At 50.8% G+C, this 18,927-nt stretch overlaps 1 protein-coding gene across 4 annotated transcripts in view; it reads left to right on the top strand.

The window, feature by feature from the left end:
• DLG1 (discs, large homolog 1 (Drosophila)) overlaps positions 1 to 18,927 on the top strand; it is a 137,848-nt gene that overhangs the window by 100,076 nt on the left and 18,845 nt on the right. For all 4 annotated transcript variants that reach the window (XM_015429078.1, XM_015429076.1, XM_015429077.1 and 1 more), the window contains 7 exons: positions 2,189 to 2,333; positions 6,336 to 6,465; positions 7,248 to 7,404; positions 8,478 to 8,580; positions 10,060 to 10,174; positions 13,176 to 13,352; positions 14,031 to 14,100. In XM_015429078.1, coding sequence (XP_015284564.1) covers positions 2,189 to 2,333; positions 6,336 to 6,465; positions 7,248 to 7,404; positions 8,478 to 8,580; positions 10,060 to 10,174; positions 13,176 to 13,352; positions 14,031 to 14,100 — 897 coding nt within the window. The remainder of the gene's footprint in view (positions 1 to 2,188; positions 2,334 to 6,335; positions 6,466 to 7,247; positions 7,405 to 8,477; positions 8,581 to 10,059; positions 10,175 to 13,175; positions 13,353 to 14,030; positions 14,101 to 18,927) is intronic.

Here is an 18,927-nt window from a genome sequence, read left to right as displayed (position 1 = left end):
ACCTAACAAAAGAAGAAGAGTCAAACATTGGATAGAAAAACAAAAGTGTAACATAATTTGTTTGCAAGAAACTCATATTAAGCATCGGGACTCTAAATTTTTAATTAACAAATCACTTGGAGAAGAATTTTATTCCCTATCCTTGAAAAAGAAAAGAGTTGTAATTTATGTGAAGAAAGAGTTTCAACCGAAAGAAATTTTTAAGGATTCAGAAGGAAGATTTATAGGGGTGGAGGCTGTATTGCATCAAAAGAAAACTTTAATTGTGAATGTATATGCACCCAATGGAGCGAAAGAAATTTTTTTCAAAGACTTGATGGAGCATCTAGATCAATGGAGTTACGAACAAACAATATTGGCCAGAGACTTTAACGGCACGGTGAACAACAAATTGGACAGACAGTCTAGCAGAGGAGATGAAAAAAGTGGGAAACTGCCAAAAAGTTTTTTAAGTTGATAGAACAAGAAAAACTGGAGGATGTATGGAGAAAGTAGAACCCGACTGTTAAGGATTTTACCTTCTACTCTAACATACATAGTTCTTTTTCCAGGATTGATATGATTTGGATGACAGAAGAGATAGTTCTGAAGACACATAAAATTGAATTATTGCCAAGAAGTTATTCGGATCATAACCCGATGATATGGAAATCGATAGAAAAGGACAAACAATTTTTATGGAGAATTAATGAAGACTTGTTGGATAAGAAAGAAACATTGGACCTATTAAGGAAAGAGACTCAATTATTCTTTCAACAGAATTTGGATCAAGGAACGTCCATACAAGTAGTATGGGATGCATATAAAGCAGTAATGAGAGGAGTACTTATATCACAAAATGTAAAACTGAAAAAATAAAATTTTAAAAAACAAGCTGAAATGCAGAAAATGTTCAAATGTAGTTTTAAAAAAGAACCAGAGATTTTATTGCTAGGATTGAAAATAGAAGAGTTAAATATACAAAAAAAGACTATGTTTTGGTACCTGATAACAACGGCAAGAATGGTGTATGCACAATGCTGGAAACGAGAAAACGCCAGAAATCTCAGACTGGATACAAAAAGTGTTATTTATGGCAGAAATGGACAAAATAACAAGAAAGTTGAATAACAAAGAAGATCAAGAATTTTTTGAAGACTGGAAGGATTTAAAGGACTACCTAGAGGAAAACTGGGATGTTAAACGTAGCTTATTGTATTTAGAACAATATTGACAGAAATGTTATCTAGTAATGGAATTTAGAATGTTGAAATAAGTATAAGAAATGTAAAGAGAAGTAGGGTAGAGCACTGCGGGAAGCCATTAGAGAGGGAGGGAGGGAGGGAAGGGAAATGTGGGTATTTGTGAAGGGAAAATAAATGTTAAATGTGATATTATATCCAAAAATAAAAGTTTTGTGACCAAAAAAAAAAGACCCAGCTACAGGTTGGATACAAAGCTTATTTGTTTAATCGTAGAATTATAGGTCATCCAGTCCAGCCCCTTGCACTCTGCAGGAGCATAGCTGAAAGATAACCCTAACAAACAAACAAGAAGAGTACGTTTTTATACCCTGCTTTTCTCTACCTTAAGGAGTCTCAGTGCAGTTCACAGTCGCCTTCCCTTCCTATCCCTACAACAGTTGCCTTGTGAGGTAGGTGGGGCTGGGAGAGTTCAGAGGGAACTGTGACTGGCCCAAAGTCACCCCAGAAGGCTTCACGTGGAGGAGTGGGGAGTCCAACCCAGCTCTTCGGATTAGAATTCACTGCTCGTAACCACGGTACCATGCTGGCTCTTGCAATCAGAGAGCATAAGAAACCCAGCAAACAATGCAAAAGGACTGGGATTATGAAAGATAGAAAAAACAATGCAAAAAGAAAAGGGTATTAGACATATCGTAAACATTGCAAAAATTGGAATTACAAAAGTAGAAGACAGTGCTGTAAGAACAGGATGACGTTGTCTATGAGCTAATGTGTTGCTATTGCCTTTGCCAAAGACAGCAGCTCTGGTGTGAGTAATGGCCCCACATTTTCCGCAGTAAAAACTCTGCCATTTCACGCCTTGGGCATGGAGAGGCTCTACTGCGTCCCTTGCCAGTTTCCCACCTCATACTTTCCCCCTTAATATGGCTAGCAGCCGGCACGTCCCCTTGGTCACCTTACAGTCCTCTCCATCCCTGTGACTTTGGCGCTCTCTCTCCCCCCAGGTAAACAGCGTCTGTTTGGAAGAAGTCACACATGAAGAAGCAGTCACTGCCTTAAAGAACACCTCGGACTGCGTTTATCTGAAAGTGGCAAAACCCACCAGCCTGTTCATAAACGATACTTACACTCCTCCAGACGTCACCAATGGTAAGTTTTATTTGTTTTGAAGGCCTGGCGGGATCTGGTCCATGGGGTCGCGAAGAGTCGGACTCGACTGTGTGACTGAACAACAACAACTGTGTGTGTGTGTGTGTAAAAACACCTCTAGTCAAGGAAAGGACAAAATGTTTTTACTTCCACTGTTCACAGCACAACTTGGTGTATGAGAATTACCTTGATACGTTTACACACACAAACAGAATCCACCCTTTGGAGGTGGGCAGCTGTGCCTGGTCTGCAGCGGAAGCCCAAGGCTGGAGTCCAGAGGCACCTTCAAGGACAGACAAGATTCCCAGGGGTCAAAGAGAAGGAGGAGTCTTGCTGGCCTTTGAAGGTGCTGCTGGGCTTGGGGGTTTTAAAAATCAACCAGGCTCTCCTGTTTAAAGTGGGATCCTTGGTAGGGGAACAGGGAGGAGCAGGGAGCGGTGTATAGTCCAGAGCCTCAAGAAGGTCTTGCTGCAGGACTGGGACTGGTTTTTTAACAGCAGCAAAGCAACATGCAGCAGAGGCCCATCAGTTTTGAAGTGCATAGGTGTGGCGCCACAAACCGCCAGCGAAGGCCGTGGCAGACCCAGGACGTCCCCACGTGGCCCCTTCCTCAGTTCCGGTGGTCCTGCCACTCCAGGCATAATTCTGCAGCGCCTCAGTCGGGGCAGTCCTGGCAGGATGGCGGAGGGTGGAGCGGCAGCAGTGCAGCTAATCCAGCTGCTGGGACAGATGGACACATCAGGCTGCCTTAGGTGGAATCAGACAGTTGGCCCATGAAGCTCAAGCGTTGTCTGCTCAGACTGGGGGAGGCTCTCAGTGATTTCCGCTTTCCACAAAGTTTCTGGCGAGAGAAACGCTTTCACAATTCCGAGTTATGATTTAACGTTGCTGAGGAAGAAAGAGGGATTGCATATGGAGTATTAAACCAAAGATGAGTATTCCTAGTAAAGTATTCTGGTTTACTCTTTCATGGGCCAAAGCCCAGGATCTTCCATCAGATAAATATGGCAACGTGGACTCTGCTCTAGCGAAGTTTGTGCCAGAATATAGTCATCGGCTTGTGAACACACAACCAAGGAGAGCCAGCTTGGTGTCGTGGTTAAGGGCGCGGACTCTAATCTTGGAGAACCGGGTTTGATTCCCCACTCCTCCTCCACTTGCACCTGGCTGGTGTGACCTTGGGCAAGCCCTAGTTCTCATAAGAGCTGTCCTTGGAAAAGAGCCGTTTCTGTCAGGGCTCTCTCAGCCCCACCTACCTCACAGGGTGTCTGTCTGTTGTGGGGAGGGGAAGGGAAAGGAGTCTGTAAGCCGCTCTGAGACTCCTTTGGGTAGTGAAGGGCCATGGGGTATAAATCCCTCCTCTTCCTCCTCCTCCCCCCCCCCCCCCCAGACCAATGGAATCCGTTGGTGCCAGGTGAGGATGTCCCCCTTTGACCCCAGCAGGCCACACACACACCCCAGTTGAGCCCAGTGGCCCCTGTGGGAGCAAGGGAGAGTCGGGTCCGCTCAGAGGCCGCCTTTGTGTGGGTGGGGGTGGGGGGGGGGTGAGGGCGCAGGACCCCTGTGTCTCCCCCCCCCCCCCGTGAAGCAGGCTTCAGAGTCTTCCCCTCAGTAGTGCCCCCCCCCCCCACACACACACCGCCTGTTCCCTGACCCCTCTCTGGTCCGGCAGGCGGGAGGAGCTGCCCAACTGAGCAGTGCGCGGGGAGGAACCCGGGCCAGGCCTCCTTGCGACTGACACGCCGTGATCGCTACAGGCACCGCTCTAGAGGGAGTACCTTCTACGGGACGAGGGTGCACAGGCCACGGAAACACGGGAAACCTACTTGAGACATCACCATCATCACCACCATCACCATCCTCTCGCCCTATCCCCGCTTACGCCGGGCTCTGGGCGCTGTACATGGGGGTGTCGTGCCATAAAAACATATAAAACATAAACATTCTACTGACAACTTCATAACACTAAAGACCTGAATTAAAAACCCATGAGGATGGCGTCTGTGACGGGATGGCTGCCAGGCCTTGAAATGGACGCCAGCCTGGTAGTTCCTGACATGTGTGTGTGTGGGAGGGGGGTGTACTCCATAGGGAGCCATGGGGCGGCCACACCTCCCTGCCTACACTTCCCAGCATCCCTGAGGGGAAAGAGCGGGAAAAGAGGGACACACCCCAGGGGCGGGGCCAAGGAGAAAGTGGCTTTTTGGCTCCCGAGGGGGAAACAGAGTCAGTCTCAGCCCCAGTCTTCAGCGTGGACCTGGGCCAGTTCCAGGGGGAGCGCGGGTGGGGCTCCTGCAAGCCAGGGACTCCTCCGAGGGCCGTCCAGGCTACCATGGGCCGTGGTGGGGAGCCAGGAGGGGGGCAGGGCTGGTGGCCAAGTCCCGAGGAGGAGGAGGGCGGGGGTTTCCCTCCACAACAACAAGGGGGGGGGGGACACAAATCCGGGCCTGAGGGGCCACCACCCACTGAAGGGGTAGAGAGAGAGGGGTGGGTGTGGGCAGGGACAGGGACAGGGGACCTGCGTTTCCATCCTGTTTATTGTCTGTGCCCTGGTTGTGTTGAAGTGCCGGTGTTTATTTTCCGTGCCCAAAATGTATATTGTTCAATAAATCTTCCTTTTTTGAGTTTAAAAAGCCTGGTGTGCCTTAACCACAGGGTCCTCCCCGCTCTGCACGTTACCAGGGGCAAAGGGAGGCCGGGGAACACAAACGGGCCTAGATCTGAGGGGTTGCCAAGTCTCCAGGGGGTGCCCAAAGATCGAGGTACCCACTTCCCAAGGTGGGGGATTTAGCCAGAGGGGTCTCACTTTCCCTCAAGGAAGGCAGTAACTCAGTTCAGTGAGGGGTGGCAGCGTTTAGCGAAGAGAGAAATAGTCCCACCAGGCAGGGTGGGAAGGCCAAAACAGGGGCCTGCGAGCCACAGGACGGCACCTCAGTCTCCCAGGGATGAGGGCGGGTCCCCGTTCCGCCACACAGTCCAACACACTGTGTCACACAGTGGCCAAAAATACCAGGTGCCCTCAGGAGGCATCTCCTCCAAAATACAGTAAAAGCTTTTATTACTTGTCAGCTCAGTTAACCACAAATACCTAGGGGAACAGCAATACAAAACTGTACTATAAACCAAAAGATTGCTGCAAGTGTGCACATACAAATAAATGAATTTACACAAAAGTAAGTCAATCTTCACTGAAGATGATATTCATGATGTGTCTTTTATATTCAACAGATGAACAGGTGGACAGAAGACAGACGAACTTCTCGAGTAAATGCCCGTTTCGAAGTGTCTTTCTCAATCTGTCAACATACAATTACAATAACATCTATAAAACCCTCCAAAGAGTGGGATACTGTATAAAACTACAATGTTTGGATAATACATACAATTTCGTCTGTCTTCTGTCCACCTGTTCATCTGTTGAATATAAAAGACACATCATGAATATCATCTTCAGTGAAGATTGACTTACTTTTGTGTAAATTCATTTATTTGTATGTGCACACTTGCAGCAATCTTTTGGTTTATAGTACAGCTCAGTTAACCAACCTGCCAGCTGAATCAGTCAGCTGCATACCCAGGAAAAGCTTGGTTAGCCAGGAACCCTCATTCACCAGAGATGCCCATTAACAAAGCTACACACACACACACACACACACACACTGTTAACATCGGGAGCAGTACTACCACTGCCGCTACCACTATTATCATTTGTATTTTAAAAGCACAAGACAGTCTGATCGGAGTCAGGGGTCTCACGAGCAAGCTGTGCTTCTGGTGAAGGAACGCGCCCCTTCCCCCGTGTGTCCCAGGGGGCGGTCTGTGGGGGAGGGAACTGGGGAGGGTGTGTGGGTCGTCTGCCTCAGGCCGGCTGCCCTGGTCTGTCCTAACTCCGGCACTTGAAGTGAAGGGGTGACGGGGGAAGAAAGGTGGATGTCTGCCGGGGCACAGTTTCCTCCCTGCACCTCTGTGACACTTGCCTTTCCTCGTCTCTCCCCTCCGCAGCGTCTCCTCCTCCACCTATCGACAACCATATCAGCCCGTCAGCCTACCTCGGACCGTCCCTCTCACCTGCGTCACCAGGAAGATACTCTCCTGTTCCCAAGGGGATGCTTGGAGATGACGAGATAACCAGGTAGGGGAGACGCTGTGCCCACATTGCATCTGTGACAACAATGCGCTAAATTAGCTGTGATTTCTGTCCCCTGCCAAGGAGCTCAGTGTGGCACGTGCTGTTCCTTCTCCAGCCGTGTCTTTTCATAATGAGCATGTGAGGAGTAGGCTGAGGGGTCGGGGTCCGAGGTCACCTCATGAGGTCAGGGCAGAGCAGGCTTGTGAACACAGGCCTGACATACCTGCACACAGGGACACATGGTATGCTGCTTTATCCTGAGCCGCAGCTCTTCCCCGGAGCTGTTCTGAGCTCTTCCCCTTCTTGTGCCACGCAGGCTCTTGCTGTAAGCCATGGCAGGTGCCTTCCAGTTTCTCTCAGCAAGACTGAACCCCTTTTTTCAGCCTCCTTCCTCCAGCTTAATTCTGGGTGGGTCACCATAATTGTCTGTCGCAGCAAAACAGGAATCCGGTGGCAGCTTAACAATCGATTCCTGCGTCAGATTTTGTAAATGAGCTCACTGTGTCAGAGGCACTGGCCCCACTGTGCTGGGTTCCGTAGAAGAGCTTCCCCCTGGCCTGGCGGACAGTGCTCTCCCTCTGGGAGGCTCTGCGGGGCAGTCGACCTGCTTTTCTCCACTGAGCTGGCCTCAGACTGGGAAAGCTTGGCCAGTGAGCCTGCAGGGGCAGCTGGGGAACAGGGCTGCTGGCGTGCCCCTGGCATCCTTCAGTGTCACAGGTTGTTTGCAAGCAAAGCCTGGTTTGCAGAAGTGGTGGCCAATGGCCGGGACCCTTTCTGTCTTTCAGGGAACCACGGAAGGTGGTGCTCCATCGAGGATCCACAGGTCTTGGTTTCAACATCGTGGGCGGGGAAGACGGAGAAGGGATTTTTGTCTCTTTCATCCTCGCAGGGGGACCTGCAGATCTGAGTGGCGAGCTCAGAAAAGGCGACCGCATAATCTCGGTACGGTGATGGAAATGGGACAAATAAGCACTTTTGGTGTGTTTTTGGTCCCTTCAGTCACACTGGCAGAATGTGGCCGGCTGGCTAGTGCGTGTGTGTGTGTTCATTCTTTTGTGTAAATGTAGATACTGTCGACAAGGGAGGGTTATGTGGGCCAGAAGCAGGGACCTGAAGTTAGAGAGTGGCGGTTTTTGCGTCTGGTTGGAAAGTGTGCTGCCTGGATATGGACCTCAGTCCTGTATCTGAACCAGAGCTGCGGAGGCTGTGGGCCTGATAATGTGTTTGGCTTCTTGTGGTTACTTAGGCTTGGAATGCCAGTGGATTTAGAAGTCCAGAGCTTGTAAAAAAAAGGGGGGGGGGGTCTCTTCTTTCAGGTCTGTACCTGGTATTTGCACCTCTATAACTGTTCAAGCAAGGCAGCCATAATGCCGTGGGTTGGGCGGGGTGGGGTGGGGTGGCGTGTCTCTTGAGCCTCTTATAGAAACTTCAGCCCGTGCAAAATACAGCAGCACAGTCTTGATGGCCGTGGACCTCTGTGCCTTTGGCTTCCTCGGCCATCCTGCCCACCCACCGTTCAGGGTGCTGGTTTTGATCTGCACAGTCCTGAATAGCTTGGAGCATCTGCCGCTTCGGCTCCCTACCGCCCCCTCCGTCTTAGAACAGGGAGGGGCCCGGAGAAGCCACCGGAGTGGCCGCCCCCCCAGCTTCTGGAATCGGAGCCCGCGCCCTTCTTGCAATCCTGGTGGGAGACCTTCTTGATTGAAGGGGTGCTTACTGGCCAGGGGTGGGCATGAACTAAGTAGCGTATCTCGGATTGCCTGCCCGTGTTGATTTTTTGCCTGCCACCCCTGGAGACAAACTGTTTGCGAAGGGATGCTTCCCCCCCATATCAGACTGCTTGTGACTTCTGGGCATGGACTGGCTGGTGATGCCGCCTTGTTTTTGTGCGTGGGGGACAGGTGGCTGGCTGGAGCTGCCCAGGAGGGACTTGGTCTCCCTCCAGCTGAGGAGACTCCAGCTTTATAGCTCTGTGGAATCCACCTTCCCCTGTCCTCCTGCGTTTGCTTCTGCAGGTGAATGGCGTCGACCTCAAAGCGGCAACCCATGAAGAGGCAGCGGCCGCCTTGAAGAATGCCGGGCAGGCTGTCACCATCGTGGCCCAGTACCGCCCAGAAGGTAGGTGGCTCTGTGGTGCTTCAGTGGGCCCCAGAGTATCTTCTCTGGGATCCGATTCTTGTGCAGGGAGGTGTGAACAAGCTTCAGAAGAGCTAAGGCTGGGCTGATTCTTGCACCAAAAAGAGTGTGCGGATAAGGGGGGAGGAGCCATCCTCCGCTTTCCCTCCCCACGTGCGGGGGCTTCCCCTTTTCTACCCCATCTAGTTCACTGCTAGTGGGGGGGTGGGTGGATCTAGCCATTCTCTGAGTAGCCCTTAAGTGGAGGAGATCTCTCTTCGACTGGAGGAAGAGGTGAGCCTTGAGGCAAAAGGGAAAGGTGGAGAGTAAATATCTTAATAAACCAATGAATAAAGGTTACTCAGTGCAGTAGCGGGATAGGCGGGTGAGGCTGAGAGGAAGTGGCCCCGGGAGCTTCTCCCCCCCCCCCTTTGTCCACACACGTCTGTTCACCCCCTCAAAGGACACTTAACAGGTTGGTGAGACAAGGTCTTCCCTTACAGAACCCATGCTGTGTCTGCCTCAATAGGTTTTTTTGGTCACTGTGCCTACTAATTCTCTCCTTAATAATGGTTTCCACCAATTTACCCGGTATCGACGTCAGACTGACTGGCCTGTAATTTCCTGGATCTCCTCTGGAACCCTTTTTAAAGATGGGAGTGACATTAGCTACCTTCCAGTCCTCAGGAATGGAGGCTGATTTTGAGGAAAGATCACATATTTTTGTCAGGAGATCCACAAGTTCACATCTGAGTTCTTTCAGAACTCTTGGCTGTATGCCATCCGGGCCTGGTGATTGATCAGTTTTTGAGTATCCGTCTTAGGGCCTCCTCTCTCATCACCTCAGTCTGACTCGGGTCTTTCTACCGGAAGCCTGGTCTCGGTGACCACCGCAGTCCTGTCCAGCCCTGCTTTCCAAAGAGGAGTGAAGGGGAGGGGGGGTAGCACGTGAACGCCCTGTCCTTAAGGGGCACAAGGGCAGTAGACCATCCCCACACCAGCTGGCGTGAGCAAAGCAAGAGGTGTAGCCACTAGGCAACACCTTTCAACAGAGTGCTAGAGGTACAGATCTGTCAAGGGGAATAGACTTGGCAGCGGTTGCTGCCCAAAGAGGGTTTGGTACCTTCCAGGAATAAGTGAAAGTGGTGGCATCAGTGGGTGTAAACCTGGGAAGGTCATGAGGCTTTTAAGAGCTCTTGAACCAAAGAGGGAACAGGAGCACTTGCAAGCACATTCCTCCACGTGTGACTTTGGGCATTTCATTTGGAAATGTAATATGTAGATATCAAGACAGATAGATTTGTAAAGTATCAGAGTCATTCCAGAGAGAGAGAGAGAGAGGCTTCAGTGTTGCCACACAATCTAAGCTATCAGCAGCAGACAGCAGGAGTTACAACAACTGGCAGGTAGTTTTTAAGTTCCTGAATTGCTCTGAACTGTTACTCTCTCCTCCTCTGCCCTCCCACCCGTATTTTTTTGCAGAATACAGCCGTTTTGAGGCTAAAATACATGACTTGCGAGAGCAAATGATGAACAGCAGCATCAGTTCAGGATCTGGGTCCCTGCGAACCAGTCAGAAGAGGTCCCTCTATGTCAGGTGAGCCCGTTTCCTACTTTAATCAGGTGAGTCAGGTAACAGCCTGTTGTTAGATTGGATGGTGTTCAGGAGGACAGATGTTCTTTGTAAGACCTTGATCACCTTTGCCATCCTGCTTGCAGGACTCGGAATAAGAGATGCTTTTTGATATAACGTGGCTTTGTCTGGCTTCAGTAAGATTCTCTTGTTGTGATTGGTTGCACCTCAGGAGAAGGAACAGCCCCTGCCATTAGGATTTGGCGCGTAGACCGAGAGACTGCTCATGGAAGTGGGGGAGGTGGTGGTCTCTCAGGGACTGAGCTGACTTCTGGAATTTCTGTGTGGTTGTTGTAACTGACTGTTCCAGAGATAGCTCTGAAGTTGGCCACAGAAACAGACACATTTAAAAGGGGAGCAGATAGATTTATGGAGGACAAGTCTATCAGTGGCTACTGGCCAGGGAGACTGAGGGGAACTTCCAGATCCAGAAACACTAAACTGCTGAATGCCAGAGTCAGGGGGCAATGTCAGGGGAAGGCCTCGGCCTCTCTGCCCTGTGGTTGGCCGTCGAGAGGAGCTGGTTGAGGCCCCTGTGTGAGACAGGAGGCTGGACGGGATGGACCCTCCCTGGCCTGACCCAGCCGGGGCTCTTCTGATGTTCTTCTGTGGTCTGGGGCCTTGAGGGAGTTTAGTGTCATTGAGTCTCGCCTGAAGACGCCGTGGAGGAGCCCCGGGTCAGTCCTCCCTAATTTTCACCAGGCTGCCACGGAAGCAGTGGCGGTTGTGACCAGGTGTCTGGAGGCAGCCGTTGGCAGACTGAGGATTTCGTTGAACTGAAGGGCAGGCCAGCCGAGATGGAGCTGATGTTGGTGGAGAGCTTTTTGCCCAGAGTGATGGCTTCTTGCAACCCTTCCCACCACTCAGGAGAGTGGCACCAACGATGTGGGGAAATGCAGTCATGTGGTCCTGGAGGAAAAATTTAGGCTGCTAGGCAGGAGACTCAAGGCCAGGACCTCCCAAGATCACCTGTTCCACATGCACGGCCAGCTGTTGTTGTTGTTCAGTCGCACAGTCGAGTCCGACTCTTCGCGACCCCATGGACCAGATCACGCCAGGCCCTCCGGTCTTCCGCCATCCTCTGAAGTTTGCTCAACTTCATGTCCGTTGCATCGATGACCCTGTCTAACCATCTCATCCTTTGCCGTCCCCGTCTTCTTTGACCTTCAATCTTTCCCAGCATCAGGGTCTTCTGATAGATAGCTAGACAGGCAAAAATTAATAGTCCCCATGCTTGGATGAGATGATGGTGTGGGGGGAAGGGTGTAAGTTTGTTAGGCACTGGGGTGCTTTTTGGAACGAGCAGGACCTGTACAAAAGAGATGGCCTCCACCTGTCTCAAGAAGGAACCAGGCTTCTGGCACTTAAAATAAAAAAGGGGGCAGAGCAGTTTTTAAACTAAATCCTGGGGGAAGGCCGACAGGAGATGAAACGTCTGTGTTTTGGGGTGGCTCATCTCCTAAGGGATGGAGGGGTAGCTGAATCTCCAGACGGGATGAAAATGCTCCTCCTCAGAAACATGACTGCTTTGGCAATGAGTGTGGTACCTTCACTGAATGGGGTTGCGCTCCCCTTGAAAGATGCAGGTCCACTGCTTGGGCCTGTTTCTTGGATCCATCACTGCTCCCGCACAGCCAGCAGTTCCGTTAACTGGCTACAGTTGATTGGCCACTGGCTCCCATTCCTGTCAAGGAGGGGTCTGGCCACAGTTCATTGTCCCTCGGTGCTATCCAGGCTGCACTGTGTGTCAGAACGTACTCTGCGTGAAGTGGCCCCTTGAGCTCTGCCTGGAGACAGCTGGTACAGGGCATGGCTGCCAAATGGCTGGCAAGGGCAAACCGACAGAAGCTTCTTTCTCACTCCTGTTTTGTTCCCTCTGCACTGGCTGCCAGTTTTGGGGACCAGTCGAAAGTGTCTGTTGTTGACTCCAAAGCCAGGCCGCAGCAGTCTGAGGCCATGGTGCCTCGAAGACCGTCTCCTTCAGACACACCTGCCCAGGCCGCGGAGGAATCGTGAGAGGTCTGTGTGGCCTCACCATCTGACGAATGGCGGGAGGCTGTGAGGGAGACGACTGTCTTCTCGGTAGGGACACCCTCCTTGGATTAATAAATAAGGACAGTGCTTGAAGTTGCTGCCAGTATTGGAAGATAAAGTTGCCGGGTGAGGCTTAGGAATTTCCCTCCTTGGGGGCTGTCTGGAAGGAGGCTGGCGAGTGCCTTACAAGAGCAAGACTCTCACAGTTCAATTCTGACTCTCATCATGCCATGAACAGAAGAGGAGATGCACAGCGCGAGGGATGAGGCCATGTGCTGTTCTCCCCCCCACACACACACACACATACCAGCTTAGTCGCCTCCCCATCATCCTCCCCCCCTCCCCCCCTGGTTCAAGTGTGCTTCTCCGTCAAGGTGTCACTGCTGTGCTAGAATGTTATATGCCCAAAGTTGGAAACAAGATAGAATTCCAGAGGTTGGAGAATGGATAAATAAGTTACTTTTTATGGCTGAAATGGACAAACTAACAAGGAAACGTAAGGAGCTGGAAGCAGAAGAATTCTTTGCAGATTGGAAAGATTTTAAGGACTACTTAGAGAAATACTGGGATGTGAAAGACAATTTGGTTTGCTTTGAAAATTATTGAAATTATAGAAATAGAATAGAATGAGACGACTAAAGGTAGAATTGGAATATAAGTTACCTATAGTTATGTAATAATGGTTTATAAGTATGTGAAAATACAATAAATGAACTGGTGGTTGGAAAGCTGTGGGAAGCCAACAAAAGGGTGGGGAGTTAGAGAGAAAGGGATATAAAAGGAATGTGATAGATGTGAAATGTGTATTATCCTAATAAAAATTTGTTCTTAAAAAAAAAAGTGTCATTGCTATGCTAATCCTGTGTGCTCCTTGGGATCAAGGGAAGAATAAAACTGCCCTTTCCTCCTCTTTCCCTTCTGCCTCCTCCAGAGCCCTCTTTGACTATGACAAGACGAAAGACAGCGGCCTCCCCAGCCAGGGGCTGAACTTCCGGTTTGGTGACATCCTGCACGTCCTCAATGCTTCTGATGATGAGTGGTGGCAGGCACGGCTGGTCATGCCCGGTGGCGAAAGCGACGAGGTTGGCGTGATCCCAAGCAAGCGCAGGTACGGAAGCCTCACCCGCCTCGGCAGGACACCAGGACAGGACGATGCCCCCCTGCTGTGCTGCCTCCCCCCCCCCACACACACACACACTGGAGGTACTGGAAGCTCCCTGCCCCTTGCAACACCCCCTTCTCCCGTTCTGAGGAAGCCACAGGGGGCCCCCTCCCCTGGGGGATCAGGACCAGGGACTTAGGCGGGTTGTGAATGTTACAGATACACAAACAATGGTCGGTTACAAGTGAACCTCTAAATGGTACCCAAAGGCACAAACCTCTGCCCAGTTCGACAATTACAAGTTCCCCTGCTTCAAAAGGCACTTCTTGATACGCTGTAATGAAAATTCTCATATCTCCCAAGAGTCATCAGAGTGACTTTTCATAAAGCAATAAGTGCTTGTGTGCCACTGAACCCTCACAGGTTCTCCATCCCCATCGTATGAACCCTAAGCCCTAAATCTCTTTGGCATAGACGCTTAAATTCCTGGAAGGGCATTGCAGGGGTCCCCGCGGCCTCTCTGCTTCCCCGTGTCAGCCAGTTTCCCCCTTCATGCAGAAACACGCGTTACGAGGCCGGGGCAAAATCCCTCTTCTCTCAGGGTGGCCCAAGAAGAGCTGGCCAGCAGCAGCCGGGACCCCCGTGTGAAGTCACACCTGTTTTCTTCTTGCATTTCCCTGGCAGGGTGGAGAAGAAAGAACGAGCCCGTTTGAAAACCGTGAAATTTAATTCTAAGGCAAGAGGAGACAAAGGGGTGAGTGTGGGTTACTTACTGCCGCCTTAGACTCAGTTACCCCACGACAGATGGATGCCGTGATAAATGATACACCGGCAGGGCCTGAAATGCAAGGGACTTGGGGTCGTCGTGGCCAAACACGTCAAAATGGAGAATGCCGCTTTGGGGGGCATCGGGGGGGGGGTGAAAAGGGCAGGCTAGAAGGTATCAGGAGAGGTTAGGGTTAGACGATAAGGTGGCCGTTATCACAGTGGTTTTTATATAACTTCATGGTGCAGCCGCATTTGGAGCAGTGCCCCCCCCCCATAAAAAGGCTACTATAGAGCTGGAAAAGATGCAGTAAAAGGCAGTCAGGTCCCCGAAAGGTTCCATGTGAAACGCTTGAGGGTGTTTAGTTTAGAAACAAGATCTATCTCTGTGAGGACATAATGGGGGGGGGGGTGTATATAAAGTTATGAACAATGTGCAGAAAAGCAAGAGAGAGAAAATTCGCCCTCTCATAATGCTAGCAGGAGGTAGTGAACCAAACTGAATTAATATGGGCACTTGATTCAGAGCAGACTCCAGAAGGTGTGTCTCTTCGTGCAATGCGGCCACAGTCTGCAGTTATAGCCACTAGCTTAGGTGACTTTAAACAGATTCATGGAGCATAGGGGTTTGAATGGAAGGCATAGTTTGAGGGGGAACAGGGAGGAGTTTGTGGCATGCTAATTTATTCTTGGTTTTAGCTGGGGAGGTTTTTTGACTATTATTGTAAGCTGCCATGAACCACAAGGAAAGGCAGGATATACAGGTTTGTGGGGGGTTGTATTTTTCACGTGTGTGTGCGCACCTGGGAGTCATGGCGACTTCTGGTGACTGACCCCTACTGGGGCCTGGAGGATATTCAGGGAGGTGGCTGAATAAAGCCTGCCCCCGCCTCCTGACTGCTGGTATTCCAAGTGGGTCTCCCGTCCAAGCACTTGCCAGAGTCGGCCCTGCTTACCTTCCGAGAACTGGCGAGAGAGCAGGCTTGCCTGGGCTGTCCAGGTCAGGGCGATAGACATGTTTTAATAAATAAAGGAAGGAAAGCTCAGCAAGGTGGAGGCCCAGCCTCAGGAGGGATGTTGCTTTTTGAACAGGTTTGATTTTGCAGCTTGCCACATCTGAACACACTCTTGTATCCTGAAAACCTGGTGGTGGATGGCGCCCCCCCTCCGGCAACACGTTTTTAATCACAGGCCCCAAAGAGTCTCATGGCTGCATGTTAGCCAGGCTGCCTGGGGAAGTGGAGCCATTCCAAGGGGGAGTGAGGGGGTTGCCAGCGCTTTGTTCCCGGCCACGGGAGGGCTGGCCGCAGAGGAACAGGACTGGACTTAAGTGAAGTTTAGCAGGACGCAAGACCTGAGTGCTGGACTTTTAAGAGGTGTTTGTGGTGGACACCCACTGCTGAAAGGGATACTTTTCTGAGCTTGGAGATTCAGGGAGGAGAGGAGAGGCCGCCACATCAAGTGGAGTGGGTGAAGCCCCGGTGGCCTTTGTGGGCAGTGCCCGCTCTCTCCCAGTGGGCTCGTAGGCTGACAAGATGCCCAGAGCTGTGCCAGCCAAGCAGGGCCCATTGGCTCCCGCTCACTGAAAACTGTTTGGGTCATTTGCACTGTGATAGAGCCCCCATTGTATCTAGGGGAAACACCTCTGAGCAGAAGCCGATCGAGTTGCAGGACAGAGATGTAAAATTTCCGGAAATTTTGAAGCTCGGAAAAAAACCCGGTTTGTTTCCGGTTTTTTTCGGGGGGAAACGGAAATTTTTGGAAAAATTGAAAAAATGCTACATTAGCATTTCTTTTGTCTTTTCTAGATTGAAAGTCATTCTGTTACTTTAGGAACATAAAATATGACTATGGACATTTTTACTTGGCATGAAATTATCACAACTAGCATATTAAAAACATAGTGTATCCAAACAATTATTTCAAACAGAATACCCACCCACATGCAAAAAGACAAAATTAGTGTGTGACTGCAATAAAGAAGGCCAATGCTATGCTGGGGATTATTAGGAAGGGTATTGAAAACAGATCAGCCAATATAATAATGCCCCTATATAGATCAATGGTGAGACCTCATTTGGAATACTGTGTGCAGTTCTGGGCACCACACCTTAAAAAGGATATTATAGCTTTGGAAAAAGTGCAGAAAAGGGCAACTCGAATGATAAAAGGGTTGGAACACTTTCCCTATGAGGAAAGGTTAAAGCGCTTAGGGCTCTTTAGCTTGGAGAAAAGACGACTGAGGGGTGACATGATCGAGGTTTATAAGATTATGCATGGGAAAGAGCAGGTAAAGAAAGAGGTACTTTTCTCCCTTTCTCACAATACAAGAACTCGTGGGCACTCCATGAAACTGCAGAGCGGTCGGGTTAGAACGGATAAAAGGAAGTACTTCTTCACCCAAAGAGTGATTAACACATGGAATTCACTGCCACAGGAAGTGGTGGGTGCTACAAGCATGGACGGCTTCAAAAGGGAATTAGATAAGCATATGGAGCAGAGGTCCATCAGTGGCTATTAGCCACAAGGTATAGCTAGGGGCTCTGGGGCAAGTGATGCTGTCTTCTTGGTGCTTGGGGGGGGGGGTCAACAGTGGGAGGGCTTCTAATGTCCTGGCCCCACTGCTGGATCGCCTGATGGCACTGGTATTTCTGGCCACTGTGTGACACAGAGTGTTGGACTGGATGGGCCTTTGGCCTGATCCAACATTGGCGTCTCTTATGTTCTTATGTTATGCAAAAACAAAACTGAAACTAAAGGAAGAAGTGCATCTTGTTCTTGCATTGGAGGGTTCAGTTTGTAACCTAGGACTTGCTTGTCCTCAGTGCACAGAAATTAGATCAATCTGATACCATATATATATTAGATATGATTTGGGAAATATTTGAACACCTTGTCTTAAAATAAAATGTTCCATAATCAATTTTTTTTCTTTTTTCAATTTTTCCAATTTTTCGGAAAAAACAAAAAAGGCTTCAGGAAAAAAACTGAGAAAAAAAACACGTTTTTTCCCCGAATTTTTCCGGGCCTTCACATCTCTAAGGACACCCTGGCTGTGCTCAGTCTGGAACGGGCACACGGGCGTTGTTCAGATGCCTCCTTCAAAAGGGTGAAATGCTTTGTGCTCCTCGCCCCAGTCATACGAGTGATAGAAACAGGCCCCACAGAGTATAGGCAAGGAAAACTCTTCTTTAAGAGTACCCGTTAGGAAGTAAAATGGGACGTTATGACCAAGTACAGAGCCAGATCCAAGGATTGTCTTCCGACAGAGTGAAGCTTCTCACTTAGTGAAAAGAAGAACTTGGATCCGGTCAGTCGCATCTGATACACTGATCTCATTCAGGGTGTGGTGGGCAGAACTGGGTGCACAGTGCAACTTCGTGAGCCCCCCCCCCCCCAAAAAAGCCACTCTCTAGACCTTCTGGTGGTGAAAATCAGTTTGGTGTACCTAGCAAATGGTCAGGAGCCAAAAAGGTTGTGCGGGGGGTGGGGGGGCGAGGATTCCAAGGGCTGGGTCGTGGCTTAGGGGACCTGCGTTGTTCCTGGTCCTTCCCCACGATTTCGGCGAGAGGAAAAAATTAAGTCCCAGAGGATCCTACAGTAGTGTCCCTGTGTCCTCCTAACCCTGCGTCACACCCACGCATGAGGTCCTGAGTGGAAACGCAACTACGCTTGCCATTGAGACAGAGCTGCCTGTCTGAACATTCGCCCTTTCTTCTCGCTGCACCTTCTGTCTCTTGTCTCTCTTCAAACCTGGCTGGGTGCTCTGTGCATGTCTGCAGTCTTCAGTGGCCATTTTTCTTCCTTACGTGTGGCTGCAGAAGCAAATTAGCTGCGTGATTGCAACCTGAATGGTCAGACTTTAACGTGCAGAAAGCGGAGGCTGTCCCGGCCCTTTGCCCTCTTCTCTCTCTCTCTCTCTCTCTCTCTCTCTCTCTCTCTCTCTCTCTCTCTCTCAGGTGTGCGCCAAAGGCTGCCCGCCCGCCCAACAACGGTGCCCTCTGCCTCTTGCACGCCTCTCCTTCCCTTCTTCCTGCAAGGCTCTGACGACAGACTCTCTGTCAGAAATGCTTTAGTGGGTTTTTGTTGTTTGGGTCTGAGCAAAGTCCGCTTATGCCGTGTCCCGTGTCGAGCACAAGAAGGGACTGCCCCATTGCCTCTACCTGGGTGGGGCAGTTGGCTTTTTTGGCGCTTCCTCTTTCCAACCCTCTCTGACTGAGGAGGAGGTGGAGTGGATAGGAGCCTGTGGTGAGAGCCTGTGGACTTGCCGCCGGAGAGCCCTCCTTCCCTGCTTTGTCAGTGCCTGAAAATCACCAGGCTGGTATTCCCCTCCACTCGGAGCACCGGCAGTCCTGACCGTGCCCTGTTTGGCTTCGCTGCTGTCGGAGCTGCCGCCCGGGCGTTCCACGTGCAGTCGCTGAGCACGTTGCTCTTTCGGACACGAGACAGGAGACCCTGTGCCGAGACGCCCACAGAGCCCCTCCGCTTGGCTTCCGGAGGGGTTAGGGCCAGTCACACATCTTGCCCGTCCCCCGAGGGGCTTGGGGGTGTGGGAGACCGGGCTGCCCGCCTCGCCCGCAGCCTCCTCCTCCTCACGCATACCTTTCCCTCGCTGAGCAAAGGGACGGTGGCGTTTTGCAGGCAGGCGAGGGAGGAGGGTGGCCCTGGAGGTGAGGGGACGTCTCCTCCGCGAGGCCTCTGCGGCAAGAGGACTGTCCCCGGCGGTGCTCCCGAGTAAAGATGCGCGGCAGGAGGCGGACCCACGGGGGGGGGGTCTTTGCCGGCGGGGGCGGTTCTGCGCGCCCCTCCTCACACC

This window comes from Gekko japonicus, unplaced genomic scaffold, assembly GCF_001447785.1.
Source record: "Gekko japonicus isolate JY-2015 unplaced genomic scaffold, Gekko_japonicus_V1.1 scaffold1727, whole genome shotgun sequence".
NCBI lineage: Eukaryota > Metazoa > Chordata > Lepidosauria > Squamata > Gekkonidae > Gekko > Gekko japonicus.
The sequence above is the reverse complement of the archived record's forward strand: the minus strand, read 5'-3'. Positions and strand labels throughout refer to the sequence as shown.